At 43.8% G+C, this 17,522-nt stretch overlaps 1 protein-coding gene across 1 annotated transcript; it reads right to left on the bottom strand.

The window, feature by feature from the left end:
- Window positions 1-60: 60 nt before the first annotated feature.
- On the bottom strand, window positions 61-17,223 carry fzd3b (frizzled class receptor 3b). The gene is made up of 11 exons (XM_088370402.1): window positions 17,064-17,223; window positions 15,197-15,988; window positions 4,825-5,021; window positions 4,455-4,757; window positions 4,216-4,378; window positions 3,698-3,997; window positions 3,260-3,511; window positions 1,987-2,135; window positions 1,784-1,898; window positions 1,526-1,680; window positions 61-1,441 (listed from the first exon to the last, which is right to left on the bottom strand). Exons 2-11 carry the CDS (start codon window positions 15,509-15,511, stop codon window positions 1,255-1,257), a joined length of 2,136 nt encoding a protein of 711 aa, XP_088226528.1. The 5' UTR covers window positions 15,512-15,988; window positions 17,064-17,223; the 3' UTR covers window positions 61-1,254.
- Between the last annotated feature and the right edge of the window lie 299 nt (window positions 17,224-17,522).

Below are 17,522 nucleotides of genomic sequence, written 5' to 3'. Positions count from 1 at the left end.
CTGTCAGACATCAAAAATAAGAGACGGAAATTTAAGTAATAAATCACAAGTGTGAAAGTCTTAAAGTCCATAAAAAAGTTTATTAGACTGCTTGTAAAAGTAGTTAAAGCAGTTGCAAACTGCAAATAAATTAAAACACAAACAGAATTGAGGTTTTTCATTTTTTTACAATATCAAAGTGAATGCCCACCACATTTGCTCACATCACTTGCATCACAATATGACATCTGAAAAACAAATGTTTCAGTACCTCACAGCCTCGGATAAATCAGTTAGGGCTCAGAGAAGAGTTTTTGCTTTTTTTTAGTTCATCTGTCCATGTCAGTTAAGTTGTGCTTACTAACAACTTTCAGCGAGACGTCTCATTCCCAAGGTCTGTAAAAACACAGAGGCTTGTTGCAAGTCTTAAACAAGACCAGTGAGAGAGCATTTACAGGCAGGAGAGGCAGAAGGCAAATTTGTTATTGATGAGGATGGAGAATGTTTGTAGTACAAAGTGTGTCGTTTGTGTGTTACGTGAAGGGGAAAAAGAGGTTTTTGATAGGAGCACAAAATGTGGATCACACAGGCGAGATAGGGTCACATGGGGGAGGAAAAAAAAAAAAAAAAGTCATATTTACATCATGTCGTGAGTCGGATGGGCAAAAGAAACAGACTTCAGCAACTTCAATAACTCAAAGTGTAGTAGTGACAGCTATCAACTGCTTGCTCCGTTTTACTGGTGTTAAAAGAAAAGCTTTGTTGTCATATTAACCGTTATATTGGGCTATCTATTTTAAGAGAAAAAAATTAAGATAATTGAGACAATTTGGTTTCCTCCGCTAAGGTATCGGATCGGGACTCGCTCGAGTATCGGCAGATTGTCACAATTAAGTTAATTGTACTTAGGACATCCCTAATTTAGATGGACCTGTATTATTTACTAAGCAGATGCCTCAGTGCAAAAATCTATCGATCAATCAATCTGATTAATAAAACTCAACAGTTTGAATCTTGTCCACTCACACACATCCTGTACAGTACAAAAATAGGTGAGGTAACACACAATGAGGTCCACAGGTTCACATTAGGTCCAAGTACAAATGAAGTTTGCCAACAATCAGTCTGGTACGAGACTTATTTTTAATGTCATTAAGAAATTACTGGACAAGCTATTGAGGATTGTTAACAGCAAAAATGTGTGTGTGTGTGTGTGTGTGTGTGTAAATCCAGTCTCAACATGTAAAAAGCCTCTTTCACCCTACTTTGAAGTTGTTAGGCGTTGGTGCCATCATTGTCGGTAACTTGACCCTCACTGGCCGTCGATCCGTGAGTAATGAGAGTGGGCGGAGCCTCGGTCACGTCCCTCAGGCTTCCATGCGTGGATAGCGGGTGGTCGAGGCGCGGCGCGCTGCCGTGGAAACTGCGCTGCTCCACGCCTCTGTAGACCACCGCGTCGCTCCTGGAATTACAGAAGACAAGAGAGCAGTGACTTCACCGGCCGCTTCTATTGCGGCGGCGGACGGCTTCCCGTTTTTCGGCCTACCTATCGTCGCGAGCGCGTCGCAGGCTGCCGTGGTAGCTGACTTTGCTGTGGACGCTGCCGGCTTTGCTCCTGGTGGAGGCGGGCTGGGTGGGGTGGCTTTCAAGGGGCTCGTCCAGGTCAGCCAGGTGAGTGGAGGAAGCGTGAGTGGAAGTACCCTAAAAGAGGAGGACAAAAATTTGTCACCATGTTTTACGTCATACCCCACTGATGAGCCTTACATTGATATATACAGTATGGTATTGGTTAAAAAAAAAAAACCTGAGTGGACGTTCCTCTGGACTTCCTGATGATGGGGGTGTTGGGTTCGCGCAGCAGTGACTGGGCCAAGTCGGGCTGCTCTTGTAGCACCTGACGAGATTCATTCACCCCACTACTACATGGAGACATTTGGAAGGGTCTTAATATTAGAGATCATAAGCATAAAATTCAAAACGGAGGCACAAATAAGTAGCCCGGCTTACTCTTTGCGTCTGCGTCCATGCAGGAAGCCGGCCCACTCAAAGCAGGTCTTCTTGCTGGCCACCCAGAAAGCAGAGGGGATTCCCACCACTAACATCATCAAGTATTTTATGAGGAACAAGGCCACGGACGGTCGACTGGTCTGCTCCACCTGAGGAGAGAATAAAACACAGGCCGGGTTGACAATTTAGAAAGAAATAATAGATGCCAAACTTCATCACTGACAATTGTGGACGATTGGGGAGAAGCGCTTCTTGACTCTTTGCAGCCGACACTAGGGGGCAGTATGTTAATTGGTCAACTCATTTGTCTTGTGAAGTTGGGTTTTTGTGACTTGGACACTCATGTCACCTAAGCAGATGGAGTAGTCAAATCAAAGTTACAAAAAAAATTGTATGAAAAAGAAGGAAGGGAGAAACTGGGTGTGCTTTACGTTGCAGGACAATTATATTCCCACATTTTGGTGCAAATTAGTTAATTATGTTAATTGTTAGTAAACTCAACCCTCTACGCGCATAAGCAAAAATGTTACCAAAAATAAATTACAAAAAGTCTACATTTTTCTTTTATACTACATTTTAAAGGAGGGAAAAAGCTCAGACTTTTGTTAATCATTGTCGTTAGAAAAAAAGGGAACTAACTTAATGAAATGATCCCAAAGCAAACATACCACATTCAGACACTTATTGGCAACACCGTGAGATGAAGATCCAGTGACGCGTAAAAACATTGCAATCCCAGCACGTGCGTAACATAAGCACTTGCACCTGCCGCCACCCTTTTCCAATTACCGCGTCCGTCACAAACTGGCTGACACATCACTTCCTGAAAATAATTAGCGCTTGGTGAAGCTCATATCTGGTAACTAGTGGGCGGAAACGAGGCGAAAGTTTGGCATGGATGCTTGATGTCTTCGTACTGATTCCGTTTTGAAAGCCAGTCGCGTCTAAATACACCACTCTTCATAACAACACAAAGACCTTTTAGAGTTGGGGAAGCAGAGCATGACTGACTAAGCCCAGAGCAAAGGCAGCAAGTGTGTGAGTGGGAGTAGAGGAGGATGACGATGATGATGATGATGAGGAAGAAGAACCAGTGTGGGAACCAGAGGATACACTGAAAGACAAGAGTTAAAGAAAGACAACACACACTGCCGCTGTTGTTGTGAACTTTGGGCTTGAACGCATTACCCGGTCTAGTGATGCATACTGTCCACTCCTTAAATACCTGCTCATTCAACAGAACACACATGCGCGCGCACAAACAGTCACCCACCTTGTACGGGCACGGGATGTGATAGCGGCGGCAGTTCTCCTCCATCCAGGTGGTCTCCCACACGCCGCGGTAGGCGTGCTCGTACACGTAGCAGCCGATCACGGTCAGCAAGGGCACCAGGTAGAGCACGGAGAAAACCCCCATTCGGATCATGAACTTGACGAGTTTGGTCTGGTTCTCTTTCTCCAGGGGGATCTCCATGCGGACGCGGTTCAGCGCCACGATGCCCACTAAGAGAAGAGAGATACCCACCTGGCGAGGCGGAGAGACAAATAAATGGAGGCAGGCCAAAAGTCAAGCATATGCTCGGCCATTTGCCGACCTATCATATTGCTTCACGTATCATTTCGTCCACTCACTAATCTTTTATGACTCTCACCCACTCTCTCATCCTCCCACACACAGACACACACTCATTCATCTCCCGAGCGTACTCACCGCCACGTTGAGGCAGAGCGGTGCCAAAACAAACCACCGCAGGGCGTCTATGTCATAGAGCCCTACGAAGCACACGCCGCTGATGCCGTCGCCTTCGATTTTGTTCAGGGCCAAAAGGGCGACGGTGAGGGCCCCTGGAAGCCCCCAGGCCACGGCGTGGAAGAGGAGCGCTTTCTTTTCGATGGCTTCGCTGCCCCATTTAGGCACGGCTGCCAGGAACCATGTGATCGTTAGGATGACCCACCACAAACTGCCAGCCATGGTGAAGAAGTAGAGGATCATGAAAAACAAGGTGCACGCCTGCAGGATGGGGGAAGGGAAAAAACGATCAGACCTGAAGAAATCCACAACCGTGGGACTCTTACTATTTTATTCCTACCTTGTTAAATCAACGATTGGTATCATGAGAAATTATCTTTTTTTCTTCGCTATGTCATTACGATTCAAAAATCCTCCACCACTACTCGGGTACTGCTCTATGAAAATCCAAAGAAGAGGAAATGGCAGAGCACGCTCACCTTATTGTGCGAGCCCTGCGTTATAGTCGAAGCTTTGAACTGCGCGTGGTTGACGGAGTTGCACGCCACAGTGTCCTCCAACACGAAGCCCAAAAAGAACACCAGCGACACCATCACGTAACATACAGCGTAGAAGATGATAGGCCGCTCCGGGTACCTGAACCTAATGAGGACAGGGGAAAAAAAACAAAAAAAGATAAATGATGTCAAATTTAGAAAGAACGTGTTGTCCTACCCACCTGGTGACATCGATGAGAAAAGTAAGGAAAGTGAACAAGGTTGCAGACAGACAGACAATGGAGGTGACCCCGATGAAGTATCGCGTGAAGGTCACTTCCTGCTGGCTGAAGTACATGGACGGACAGGGAGCGGAGCAGTCTTTCCTGCCCATGAATGAGTAACCCAGCTCCGGTTCCATCTTTAGCTCTCTGGGGCACCAGAAGCCGTAATCCCGCTGGACGCTCATGGGCGATCGGTCGGTGGGCTCGGAGCCTTTCTGCAGGTCCTCTCGGCGAGGGTACGGCTCGTCACAGTCGGGAAACCTGCAGGTGGGCAAGGAAGACAGATCCAGCATGGTTTTTGGGATGAGATTATTTTTGTTTTAATAACCTGCTGCACTCCATGTCATCTGGCCAGGTGAGTCCAAATATGTCCATTAGTCTCTGACAGTCGTCCTTGGCCCGCCAGCAGAGGGCACGGCACGGCAGGGACACCTGTCCGTACACGATGCACACTGGGGCGTAGAGGGCGCACAGGAACATCCTCAGGTCAGGGCTGCACACCAGGTTTACCACTGGATGGAAAGGCTGTGACGCAGAGACAAAGATGTCATGCACAGGTTTGTGCACCCAAGCTTGCATAAAGCACAAACAGGTTTGAATAGATTTGCTCTGCAAATGAAATGGGCTGAAGTGTGATCAGACTTAGTATTCTATTTACATTTAGAAGCTCATGAAAAATGTAGAGCAGCACGCCGATAAGCAAACATCTTTATGATGCAGCAAAGGCAGACGGCGCTTGGGGGAGATTGTTGATTGCAGTGGCTCGGACAAACAGCAGCTGCCCTCAGACGACTTTGGCTTCTATTGGCTTGCGACTAGGACCTGACGGAATTTTTTTCAGGCTGACGCCGATACGCGGCAGAAGCAATTTCTGATAACTGATTACTTGGCAGACTAATTTAAAAAAAAATACAAACTTCATTTTTTTTGGTCCGGTAATGCTTATGACAAAATATATGAATTATAGGCTAAATAAATAAATAAATACATACATACATACATAAATAAATAAATGTTGTACAGGGGAGGGGTGCTTGGATGTTTTCTTTATATAGTGTAATATGGTATTGTGTGTGTAAAAAAAAAAAAAGCAAAATCCTGAAAAAATAAAAATCTGAATATTTTGGCCAAATTAAAAAGAACCTAAAAGCAATAGCTAGCCATTGATCGGTCAGGCCCGACTTGGAACTGTGAGCGAGATAAATTTGAGGTTGCGTTGAAGGTCCCATGAATTGGTGAACAAAACAGAACGCCTGCTGGGATGCAACACTGCTGTGTGTATAAAGTATATTTGATAAAAACAGTGCACTTCCATTGACCGACAACAAAAGCGCCTGCACGCGCTTCCAGGGTACAAGTGCGCTCGTGCAAAGACTCATCCATGTGTGATTGTGAACGTCTTTTGTGTGTGTTTGTTTGCGCACTCAGGCTTTGTGTGTATGTTTTGATCGTTCTCAATTGCCGTGTTCCAGATCTGCACATGTTCCACCAGTAAATGGGTGCAGCGGTGCGTGATCGGCGTGACATAGTTTTTGGGCTCATGCAACACGACTGCGTGTGGGCACGACTGCGCTCATCTTCACTCAATAATTTACACGTCTGCAATCCTTGAGCATGTACACGACGTGTTGTAGGAACATACGGAACCTTAAGAGCGCGGGTTTTCAGACAAGGTTGAATTTGACAAGATTTCAATGCAATACAACATATGACATACATGAGGTCTGTACTTTGCTCAGGCAAGAAAAAGTTGGAAACGTTCAAAACAGTACACACTTGTGAAAATCAACTCAACTGATAATTTTTGTTTCCTAGCATATCATGCAAATTATTTTCACTGAGATGTATCCGATCCCGTCTGTCCATGCATGTCGACGTTGAGCCTCAGGCAACACTTAACGGTTCGTACATCAGTGCGTTTTACTGGCTGAAGGGAGAGGACCTTTGTTCATCTCTGCTCATCTTAACTCAAGCAGTGAAAATGTGTGTGACTTCCATTTTGTGTGTCCTCATTCTGCCCGTTTTGTATTACAGCTCTCGAAACGGGATTGCAGTCTGTCCGGCCGATCGTGTTGTGCGGCCTCCAAGTGCGCAAGGATTGCGTGCATACACAGGTCAATGCTGGAAGCGGAAAGTGAGGGCAATTATCTTCTGTGGGGTGGGGCTCCACTAAAAAATGAATTGTCAGACATTTTGACGCAAGCTGCTGATGGAAGAACCGAGAATGTAAAAGACATAAAATCCCTTAAACGTAGCCTGAGGGAGAGTACGTGATGAAAAGATGAGGAAGGGGATAGCGAGAAAAGGATCACATAAATCTATTCCGGCAGCCTCCTTTGATCGAGGCTTCTAGACTGCTTGTCTGTTTCTGCCCTCCCGTGTCAAGGCGCTAACATGACTGAAATTAAACTGGAGCTCAACACGGGCCTCTATTTTATGTTCACGCCAAAATTTGGATGGATCAATTTAGTGTTCCCTACGACACAAGGAGGTGAAAGATGAATACATTTGCATATTTATTAGGTTCTAGCCGACTAGCTGTCCAACAGTACTTTTAATAGCACTCGACTGGACAATGAACATTAGTCGCTTACCACTTAGTCACTGCTCCATTAAATCAAAGAGGTACGTATAATAATAATGTTATCAGTAAAACCAAGAGCGATATGTCATTTCCTAATTTTGTGCTTGTATCAGGGGGTGAATTATAGATAAAGCTAATCATTGAATTAGGAAAAATAAAGCAATAGAAACAAAATGTGTGTATGTGTGTGTGGGTGGGTGAGGGGCAAGTGTGAGCGTTTAGAATGAGAAGCAGGTTTTTTTTTTTTTTTTGACAGAGCAAAATGAGAAAAAGCCCCTGACTGCTTCAACTCCTGTTCAATGGAAGGATTACGTTCCTTTTTCTTTACTCCTGCGCTCCACAATATTCAGGGGGAGGAACCCCCAGAGGAAGGAAAAAAAACAACCTAAAAATGAAAAGAAAGAAAGCCAAAGAATGACATGGGCACATAATTAAAAGTCGAATAGCGAAATCCAGGGGAGAGATGCCAGTTAAGTGATTAGAAGTGTAGTGAAAAAAATGCCAGCAGCTATTTTTCGCTAACACAAACACATAACAGTCGAGTTTCTCTGCTTTATTTTCCCCTCGTCAATACTTTGAAGCACCTTCTACTAACATCTCCACGGTAGCGAGAAGAGGAATGCTGTATCGACTCAAAACAAGAGATCTTATGAGTTGTTTCACATTTATGTACTTGAACAGTTTGTTCAGCCCGAGGGACTATTATTGGGACTAAGTGCGTGATGAGGAGTTGTTGTCGAAAATTCAATCTGTCAGCACAGTACAAACGCAAGCACACGAGTCAAGTGTAAAAAAGAAAAGAAAGGACGGAAGGAGGGATCAGGGAGAAGGGCCGAGTGACAAAACAGGCAAAAAAAAGGAAACTAAAGTGGACTGGGGAAGAAAAGTGGTGGTTTCCCAGTGGATTAGGGAGTCAAATGGATTGGAAAAGGTGTTCAGAGTGTGAGAATGATATACACACACATTTTCTAAAAGCTGCCGGCAGCTTGGTGGTGCGGCCAAATCAAGTAGACAGACGATTGGTTTGAAGCCCTCAAAGAAACAAATCCTGATTTGGCAGCAAAAAAAAAAAAATGTCTATCTGATCATTTTATCTGCGGAGAAGCAGCTTCAGTTTTTGCTCAAGTGTTTATGTTGTGCATTTGTCCATGTTAAGAGCCATTGATTGAATTTTGCGAAGATCCATTTAAATGTTAGTTTGGGAAATTTGAAATGCCTTACAGGCACATATTAAAATGACTAAATGCAAAGTGCAATGTGAGCTTTTTGCTGCTAAACCTCAGCAGAGACCATCTGGATCCCCCCCCCCTTTTTTTCTTTTTTTTTTTTTAACAAGTCAGGGACTCACACTGTGAGTGGGGCGAGAAATCTGTCAGTGGGGCCCTGCGGCCCGGCCCAAATGGTCTCAGAACACACCTCACTTTGCATCGCTGCATCATTCTGGATGACGGTTCACTTGCTTTTAGCGCCCCGGCACTCCTTTTGGGAGGGATTCAAAAAACTTGGTTTCACCTCACCGCTCGCCAACATTTCAGATATTTTTCTTCTTACCTAACAATTCTGCACATCGTTAACTTATCAGTGCATGACAATTATGAATTATTCCATTTGACGTGTAACAATTGCGGCCTCTTGGGTCCACCGCAATATTTATCCAGGCCTCACGTGGTTAATCAGGGACTAAAAATTACAAGATACTCAAAGTTGCCTTCTCAATGACGGTCTGTAGACACGGTGCCGACTGAGAACAGACAAACTGAGGCTGTCGAGATACTTGCCGCACTAATCACTGAAAAGAGAGTTAGCAAAGAAGCAGTCTCCTCTCGCACTGTCTGCTTTTCATTCATTTGTTCCCTTATCCGTGTCCATCCAGCCTTCAGTAGGGGGGACCGGACAAAGCTGATAATGGCATTCCCCCTCACGTTCATTTCCCCTCCTCCTCCTCTGGTACTATCTTTTTTCTCTCTTTATTCATCTCGTCTTTTGCTTGCCTCCCATTTACCCCTGCAATTATTCTAGCTCGGCACTTATCCACATCCTTCACATGTCTCTTTCATTAACTTTGCCTCCCTGTTTGGTGGATTTACAAATATTGCTTTAAGGTCTTTATGAAGCAGGCTCAATCATTTTGTATGGCGGCAAAAGTCACATTGGTGGAAATTGCATTGCAGGTCTTCCAACTTGTCGTATTCGTACTGTTTACATCAACTGAAATTGTTCAAATTATGACTCTGGTTCCCCTCATGTGAGCATTTCATTTCATTTGGGCATGCAGTCATTATCCGCTTCCTTTCCGCTCCCCTCCCTGCATGTGTGCCTTCTTCCATTCCTGCCCGTCCTTCTCTGCCTATTTAACTGCCATGGCAACAGGTGATGTGGCAGCTCCAGCAGGCCCTTGTGTCTTGGAGGATAAGGGGGGGGAGAAAGGACGAACATGCGCACAGCCCCGAAGATGTAGTAGAGCAGTGACGTTGAAAATGGAGATGAATGTGTTAGCGCCCACGCACATCCCGCCACAATACAAGTTGCCTCAGTGAGCCCATCCGCTGATAAATCGACATTTTGTCTTTGGGAGAGGAGGACAGAAAGTGTTGAGTGGCATTACCAGTAGGAATAATTTACTTTGTTGACATTTATTTGTAACGCTGGCTTGTATTAAGGGCTGTTGTTGTCGACTTTTTTTTTTTTTTTTAAACAATATTCAGTTCCTGTTAGATATTGATTTTGAGCGTGTGACTATTGCTATACAATGGGGGAAATATTTTAGGGGTGGTATGATCTTAAAATATTTTTTTCATAAAAATCCAATTTCCAATTGAAATAGAGTGTGATGAAAACAAATGATAATTTTCGTACCCTCCCTTGTGGAATTTGGTTTATTTCTTCTGACCACAAAAGGCTTTCAAACTTGTTTTTTTTTTTGCAAGCATCACTTTTCATTTTTGTCATACTGAAAATAATGTAAAAATATTTCCGCTCAAAAAGTCCAAGATTATATGGCGCGGCTGCAGGGAAGTATTATGGAGCACGTCCCAAGATGCAGAACTCAATTCCAGTTGCCTTTTGTTGGCTGACTGGTTTTGTGTGAGAAAATGACAGAGTGGATGCTAGTTTGAGTCTGGACTTACCTGTAAGGGTTAAACATCTCTCACCAGTGGACCCACTGGCACGCATGCACAGCCACACTCACAGTTATTTTCCAGTCCGGGTCACGGGTTCAGATTAAGTCCATAAGACATGGATAAGCTATATTTATGTGTTTAACCAAAGCTGAACACTGCAGGACTGCACTTACAGTAGATTCAAGCAGACAACAGCACAGAAGCCATTAAGGGTCAAAGCATACAGATTTTGCTCCAAAATATGATAACTGGTCATCATAATAAGTGTATAATGAGCACAACCAGTAACAGTGGCAGCTAGGCACTCAATTTAAAGAATCTATTCCAATGTAATTGGATTCAAATAACAGTTATGTTTTATGGAGGAACGGCTATTAAATTGGAATGATAGGAATTTCCCAATCCCTCAGGGAAACAATGCACATTCATAAATGTAACATGAGATACTGGCTAGTAATTGTTGGTATCCTCTTGCGCAAGGTATGTGTCAGTGTAATGCTTGTACGTACAGTATGCGAAATTCCAGAAAGTCCACACACACATTGCAAAGCAGTAATTGACAGCGGGCTTCGGCGAGCGGCGGAACGGTGTTCCAGCCGTGAAAAAGCTCAACAATGCGTCCCTAAATCTTGCTTAACTTGCCATTGTGGAGCCGGATAAGCGGCAGTGGCAGCTATGCCGATGGGAACAGTCTGCCAAAAAAGCAGCACCAGGCAGCGCCTTTGTTCCAGGCATAAATAAATGATTGCTTCATTTGGGCTGGCAGCTTCAATAGACTCTGTGAGAATGAGCATGATAATCAAGAGTTCAACGGGAATAAACAGGAACATTTAAACGAGATGAGGACCTGTCTGTCCCTGCCTCGGTGAATAGCACGCCTCTTCAGATGTACCCGGCGCGCACACACACCACAAGAAAACGACTCACACTTTTTTTCCTCCAGCTCGATTCTTTGGCACACAATGGGATAAAAGACACAGCAGACCACACTTCAGCACAACAAGTCGTGAACTCTCTCACACAAGCTCTCTGTCTATTGCGGGGACCTCGTGGCCCCGGGGTGGCCCTTCTTAAGCCCAGCAAGTTGGATTTTGAAGGACAGGCTCCACGCTGGGGGAAAGACAAACAGCGGAGACAGTAGGCCTTGGAAAAACTTTACACAACCTGTCACTCTGCCACCGTTTTCTCCTTAAATTCACTTTCGGGTCCAACGTTGTCCTTTTCCCCTTACAAATCTTTTCAGACTTTTGTAATACTTCAACAACGGACGCTTTTCTATTCAGTGACGGCGCACACTCACAGAATACCTTAGTTTGTGCTATAAACCTGAAATAAATATTTGATTTTCTAAATTGCTCAAAGTATTACTTTGAGAAAAATCTGATCCCTTGAGCTCTTTTGTCTTATGTAGGCGGAGTTAATGGTCATGGGTGGTCCTGTGGGATCAGAAAAGCTCTGAAGTGTCTTTTAACACTCATTTACTGCATAAGTGACCCCTTGTCAATCATCTATTTGTATCTTTTTTATATACATATAGTTAGCTTGTTATATATTATAGTTGGGTTGAGAACTGTCAATTTAAAGTGCAATAGAACGAGCACCTGCTCAGTTCAATTGTCCTAATGGGGCATCATATTCTTTCAAACCACATTAGCATACCATTACTGTCAAATGGATACTTGTGTATAATGGAACCAGAAACCACCTCAAGGAAAGGATGTCTGTCTGCAGAGGCGTACAATGAGGTGTCAAGATTGGATTTCTATTAAAAAATGAAACTTGGGAGAACATAATTTCTTAGTATGTGTCAGTATTTCCGAGTGGTAACAAGCTCTCGTATAAAGACAGGATAAAGACCTTTTAAGACCTTTTGTTAAAGCTCCATTAGAGTGACCTAACAACTACAACATGAAAGTAGGGAATTAGTTTCATAATGTATGCTCAGAAAGGATTGCATTTTACTTTCACTCACAGCGACTCCGCTATCCATGTTGCACCAAACCAAAGCGCAGGACAAACCCAATGCAACAACCACCAAATAAAAAGTTAAAATCAAAAATCATTTTTTATATTTCTGGTAAAGATAAAACACCAGTATGTAGAAGCTTTTTGTTTTATCATACTTTTGGGGTGGCGACAAAAAATATTTCAATTTAAGAAATAATCCAAATATCACAGACTACCCATAAAATACTACTCTCTCTGCATGAATCAATCCATCTAAATCTCCAGCGTACAAAGTACACGGCCTTGTAATATTGTCCCAACCTACGGCCCATCTACTGGGGACCATAAAATACCATGGCAGATGGACGGATTGACCGTGGTGACGTATTCCCAAAGACAGAATTTCCCCATTTGCACAGCCAGCCGCCATTACAGAGGCACTCAGCTTAAAGTCTCTCACACCCTTTAGCTCAGGTTTTAAGACTATTGTGGCAGATTGGCTGGTAAAAATCAATGTCGTCATTGTGGAAGTGAGCAAGAGATTAGCAGCTAGTTAGCAGTAGTGAAGGACGGCAGCTGGCACCATTAACCTCCCCGGCTCTCACACTTACACACATGCACACAGGAAATACAGTTAGGTCATCAGTGAAACACAAAAGCGCTGCTCTGCAAAACAAGTTGCATGAATGCTAAATTCATGTGGGCTTAACATTTTAGATTGAGAAATTATCTATTTCAACACTGTGATTTAATATGTACTGTTTACAATTCATGCACTGAATAGTTGTGGTGAAATTATTGGACATTACTGAAACATGGTAGGAGAATAACGTAACATACTCTGTTATTTTTTTTACCAGGAGGTTAACGTACAAGCACGGCGGCACAAAAATAATCCATCATCGCATCCACAAAGTGACTGTAGCTGCCATTAGTAGCCTCAGTTCCGAAAGAAAAAAAATACTTTGCGAATCAGGCTCTTAAATTCCTTGCCACATGGCGCTTATGAATTCACGACAATACATTGTGACAAAGCATTGTCCTGCAGTTGTTTACGCACACGTTCAACAAAACCAGAGTCCAATAACACAAGGTCACCGCAAATCAAAATCGAGTAGAGCCAAACCATTCTGAGCCATGTTAAATGGGTGTTTGTTAACACAACACATTAGCTGTTGTGTTGCTCGGATTGGTGTTACTGAATTTCTCCCAGAAGGACTACTCGAGCCTCTGGTCTGAACAGAGGAATGCTCGCAGGGTTCAAGTTGCGGCTCGGCCATTTCCAGAGCGCCGTCTTTCTATGGCTGGAGGGCCACGCGGAGTGTCTGTTACAAAGATACGTCGTCTCGTCATGTGGGTCAAAGGGAGTTCATTAACAGATGCTCCTCACAGACTTCAGTCAGCCATGTTTGGACATGCCATTGGGGAATTAGCCAGGCTGTGTTAATTTACTGAGTGAAGTCTTTGACAAAGTGAACAAACAACGCATGAAATACAGCAGTACGCAATACCGAAGACTCCAGATTTAGTGACCTCCTCAACCTCAACCGAAGCCAGCGGGACCAACATGAAGACTCGAACACTGTCTCTAGTCTCAAAAGAAAGATTTTTTTTTTGGGTAAACAAATCCTTCCTGCACAAACAGTAATTAGTCACTATTAATCAGCCACACCTCCATCTACACCTTTCGTCCCCAGGGACTAAAAAAGAAATAACAAAAAGGTGGCGTAATATGATATCGATGGATCGTGCACGCAGAGTCTCAACTCTCACAACACCAAACATTTGGTTCGTTACGTGACCGTCCTCAATGCAAGAAGAACTATTAGTTTTCGGTGACTGCACGCATTCATCCGTGTGTGTCTCCGGCGAGGGTAACATGTAGCTGGAAGACACAAGCGTAACATGACGAGGGCAGATCAGATGCTCTTAACACTTTGATATTCAATGCCTGACTACAAGTACCTGTACAGCGTGCGCACCTTCCATGTATCCTGTTGCAGACATTGTGCTAACTGTTTCAGTGTGGGGAAACATGTAAAACGCAATCTGGTACCAAAGGGTCTTATTTGAAAAGCCAGTTTTTAAAACTCGAGTATACGTGGGTATTCTTAACCAACGAAGTGTTATGGAATTCTTTTCTTGGCATGAACCTTCAATTTGAAAAAAAAAAATTTCAGACCTGAACAAATTTATGATCATTTTAAATATGCTTTTTAATATCTGCAATTGCAGTCTCCAAAATTAAGTTGTCATAAAAAAGATGGCCTACACTGTTTATCCACAATTTTTAGTTGAATTTGGTCCAGGTTAAAAAGCATTTACCTTATTGTCTAAATACAGTCAAGTGATCCGACTTCATTTTTTTTTTTTAATTATTATTATTTCATTGTTTAATGTGATAAGAAATGCAAACCAGTGATAACATTTCATGAGTAATTTGGGCAATTATTCATGATAATTTATATGTGCACACATTTTTAAGAATACACAATTCCTACTAAATTTGGACGATTTGTTCAGACGGACAGACAGACAGACACACTTTTTTGCAGGACTGTGTGCAACATATATTTTCTAATGCTATTGTTGTAGTCAGCAATGTAACAACGATCTGTACGGATAAATCCTCAGCCTTTTCTTGCAGTGCAAAGCATCTTTGTTTTCTCTAAGTGTGAATGGTGGCTGATTTAATAACATTTTCAGAGGACATTACAATGCTTCATGACACAGAGCAATACAGAGATGAAAACCAAACACGGCTGTTCCGGGCGAACCCACCAATTTGTCGACTATGAATTGGTTGTGGCTGCATTGTTGAGTCGACCCCCCCCCCCCCCTCCCAAACACATGCGTAATCACATTTGAGCTCTTGAGCTCTTTTGTTTCCCTTTCGCAGGTGCGTAACCCGACAACGTGCAACATTGCAGGCTGTTGCTTTACAGTTTTCAACAAACCTACTCATATGCTGTAATTACACCCGCCGCCCCCCGAATACCCTGCGGCGGCTATCCAATTTCACACAAGCATACAATGCACGTACGTACCTCCATGGCAAGCGCGGCTGTCTGCTGGTCGTAGTGGTTGAGCAAGTTGGGCATGAAGGTGGCGTTGTAAGGCAGATCCTGGCACATTCGCAGTTTGATGGGCTCACAGCTGAACTCATTGTGGCTCTCGATGACCTCCATGTGTATGGTCCCCGCCGGGGGTGCCATGAATAAGAGGAGCAGGAAAAGTGGGATGGGGAAACGTGGAAAACAGGCAGTCTGTCTGCAGGACATGGGTGACGTCTTGTGGTCTGGGATACATTCTTTTTGAAATGATTCCTGCATCGTTATACGGCAGAGAGGCCAGACTATCATCAACTATCGCCTTGAGCGTCGCTGATAATTGGTTTAAGGCTTCTTCGCATTGGAGGCAACCAAGTCCACACTCGGTGGGGATTTAAAAAGCAGAATCCCACCTCTTAATAAGAGGCACATTATGGAGGAAGATGGAGGCCCCACTGATTGGCGCACCAAGACAAAGCAGCAGGAAAGAAGCCGCCTCTTGTTCTTCACTATTTACTTTCAGCCTTCAGACTGCGCCGACGCTTGCTACTGGCTTGCAGAGCATCTTGCGGCATTCTCCACCTCCTGGTTTATTCCATGGTGACAGCGAGGGAGAGAAAACAGCTCCTGTGGGTTCTCAGTGCCTCTTTTGTCTGGTCACCCTCGCCTCCAGCAAAATCTCAACAAAACACACAAGGCCGTGATATCCATTGCTTCCTCCTCCTCCACCTTGGAATGATTTTTCTCTATCTTCAAGGTCTCTCGCATTCTGGCTTCTTCAAGCAGGTTCTGCAGGTTTAGAAGCGCGCACACACATGCACACACAATTAGAGGAAGGCTCAATGATCAAACAAGCTGAATGGGCTTTGTGTCAGGTTGCAGTGTCCTTGTCAATATCAGGGCTGAACAAGTAATCAAATTCAAATCGACATTGCAATGTAGAAGAATGCAATTTTTAAATGACAAAGGCTGCAATCTGGGAAATAAAATCTTCATGTATATAGGATTCACATTTATGTATATTGCATTTATTCTAAGTTTAGTGTTTGAGTGCGGTCCATGCGCTTTTAAAACATTGTTTCATAAAACATGAAAAATTAAAGGGATAAAGTCTGGCTTTGTTTGCATTATTGTTGAAGCCCAATTTATGGACGCATTGATTTACGTTATGTTTGTGACTGCAGAATATATCGAAAATATAGTCATCGTGAAATGGGATGCATCATAATTTATTGCATGGTTAAAAAAAAAATCATGGGAAGAGGAACGTGCAAAAAATAATCACTTATTAAACCGCAATGAGATTTTTTTGCCCCCAAATAAATAATATACAAACACCGATTTAGAACACAAAATGAAATCTAGCAGGTTTCGTGTAATTCCCTTCACAGGCTTTCATGTTTGAGGTTGGCCAGGCAACACTACGGCTCGCTGTGGCTCGGTTTGAAACATAACATTTTTAATTTTAGCAATGCCATAATTCTGCAACGATTACGGACCGTGTTGTTAATTAGAGGGTACCAGAGCCAAGCAGGCTTCCGTAGACCTTCATGCGCGAAACAACTTGTCCAGATAGTTAGCTACCTTTATGCTAATGACAAGAACACCTTTGCAAAAGCGCTACCCGTCCTGCTCGTACCTACGCTAACATTCGATCGCTCAACGTGACTTGTTCGAAAAGGCGAACGATCGCACTCGGTTCCTGGATGGTTTGACGAGCCATGCACGCTCTCCGTGTGCAAGCACATCAATCATAAGGGGGTGGCTGTCGCGTGAACGTGTCATCGTCGCGCATAAAACCATTTCAAAAGGCGTTTGCGAAGTCAAAGTTGAGGGAAATAAATTGATACCAGACGCACTTTACCTGGCAATAGCGCGGCTTAGAGAGCGGTCCGGGTGTTCCAGTGGATCTGTTCACTGCGGCGCTCCAGTCGTTGTCCGCCGCTGTATGCCTGCCTGGCTGCAGCGCGTGCAGCGAGTGCGCGCAATCAACGTGAGCGCGCACGCCCCCCACTGTAGTGGACACAAGCCGAGAGGTCGACTGGACTAATAGGTTTTTGCGCATCATTCGTTGATGACTATTTTGTTTAATCAATATTAAATATGGTGGAGTATTACAGTGGCAGACCGTCAGGGTCAGCAAAGACTAAAGGCTAAAAGAAAAAAGTTACAACCTAAAATCTAATATTTGTTGCATCTCCAACAGTCTATATGCTCCAAACTGTAGCTTTCATCTTGCACTGCAGGAAGGGAAAGAGTTTTACATCAACATGCAATGCTTTTATTCTACACATCGGGTATCTAATATGTTTATATGTGATTA

This window comes from Syngnathus floridae, chromosome 3, assembly GCF_059516105.1.
Source record: "Syngnathus floridae isolate MCC-2025c chromosome 3, RoL_Sflo_1.0, whole genome shotgun sequence".
Taxonomy (NCBI): Eukaryota; Metazoa; Chordata; class Actinopteri; order Syngnathiformes; family Syngnathidae; genus Syngnathus; species Syngnathus floridae.
This window is presented reverse-complemented; position numbering and strand designations above follow the sequence as displayed.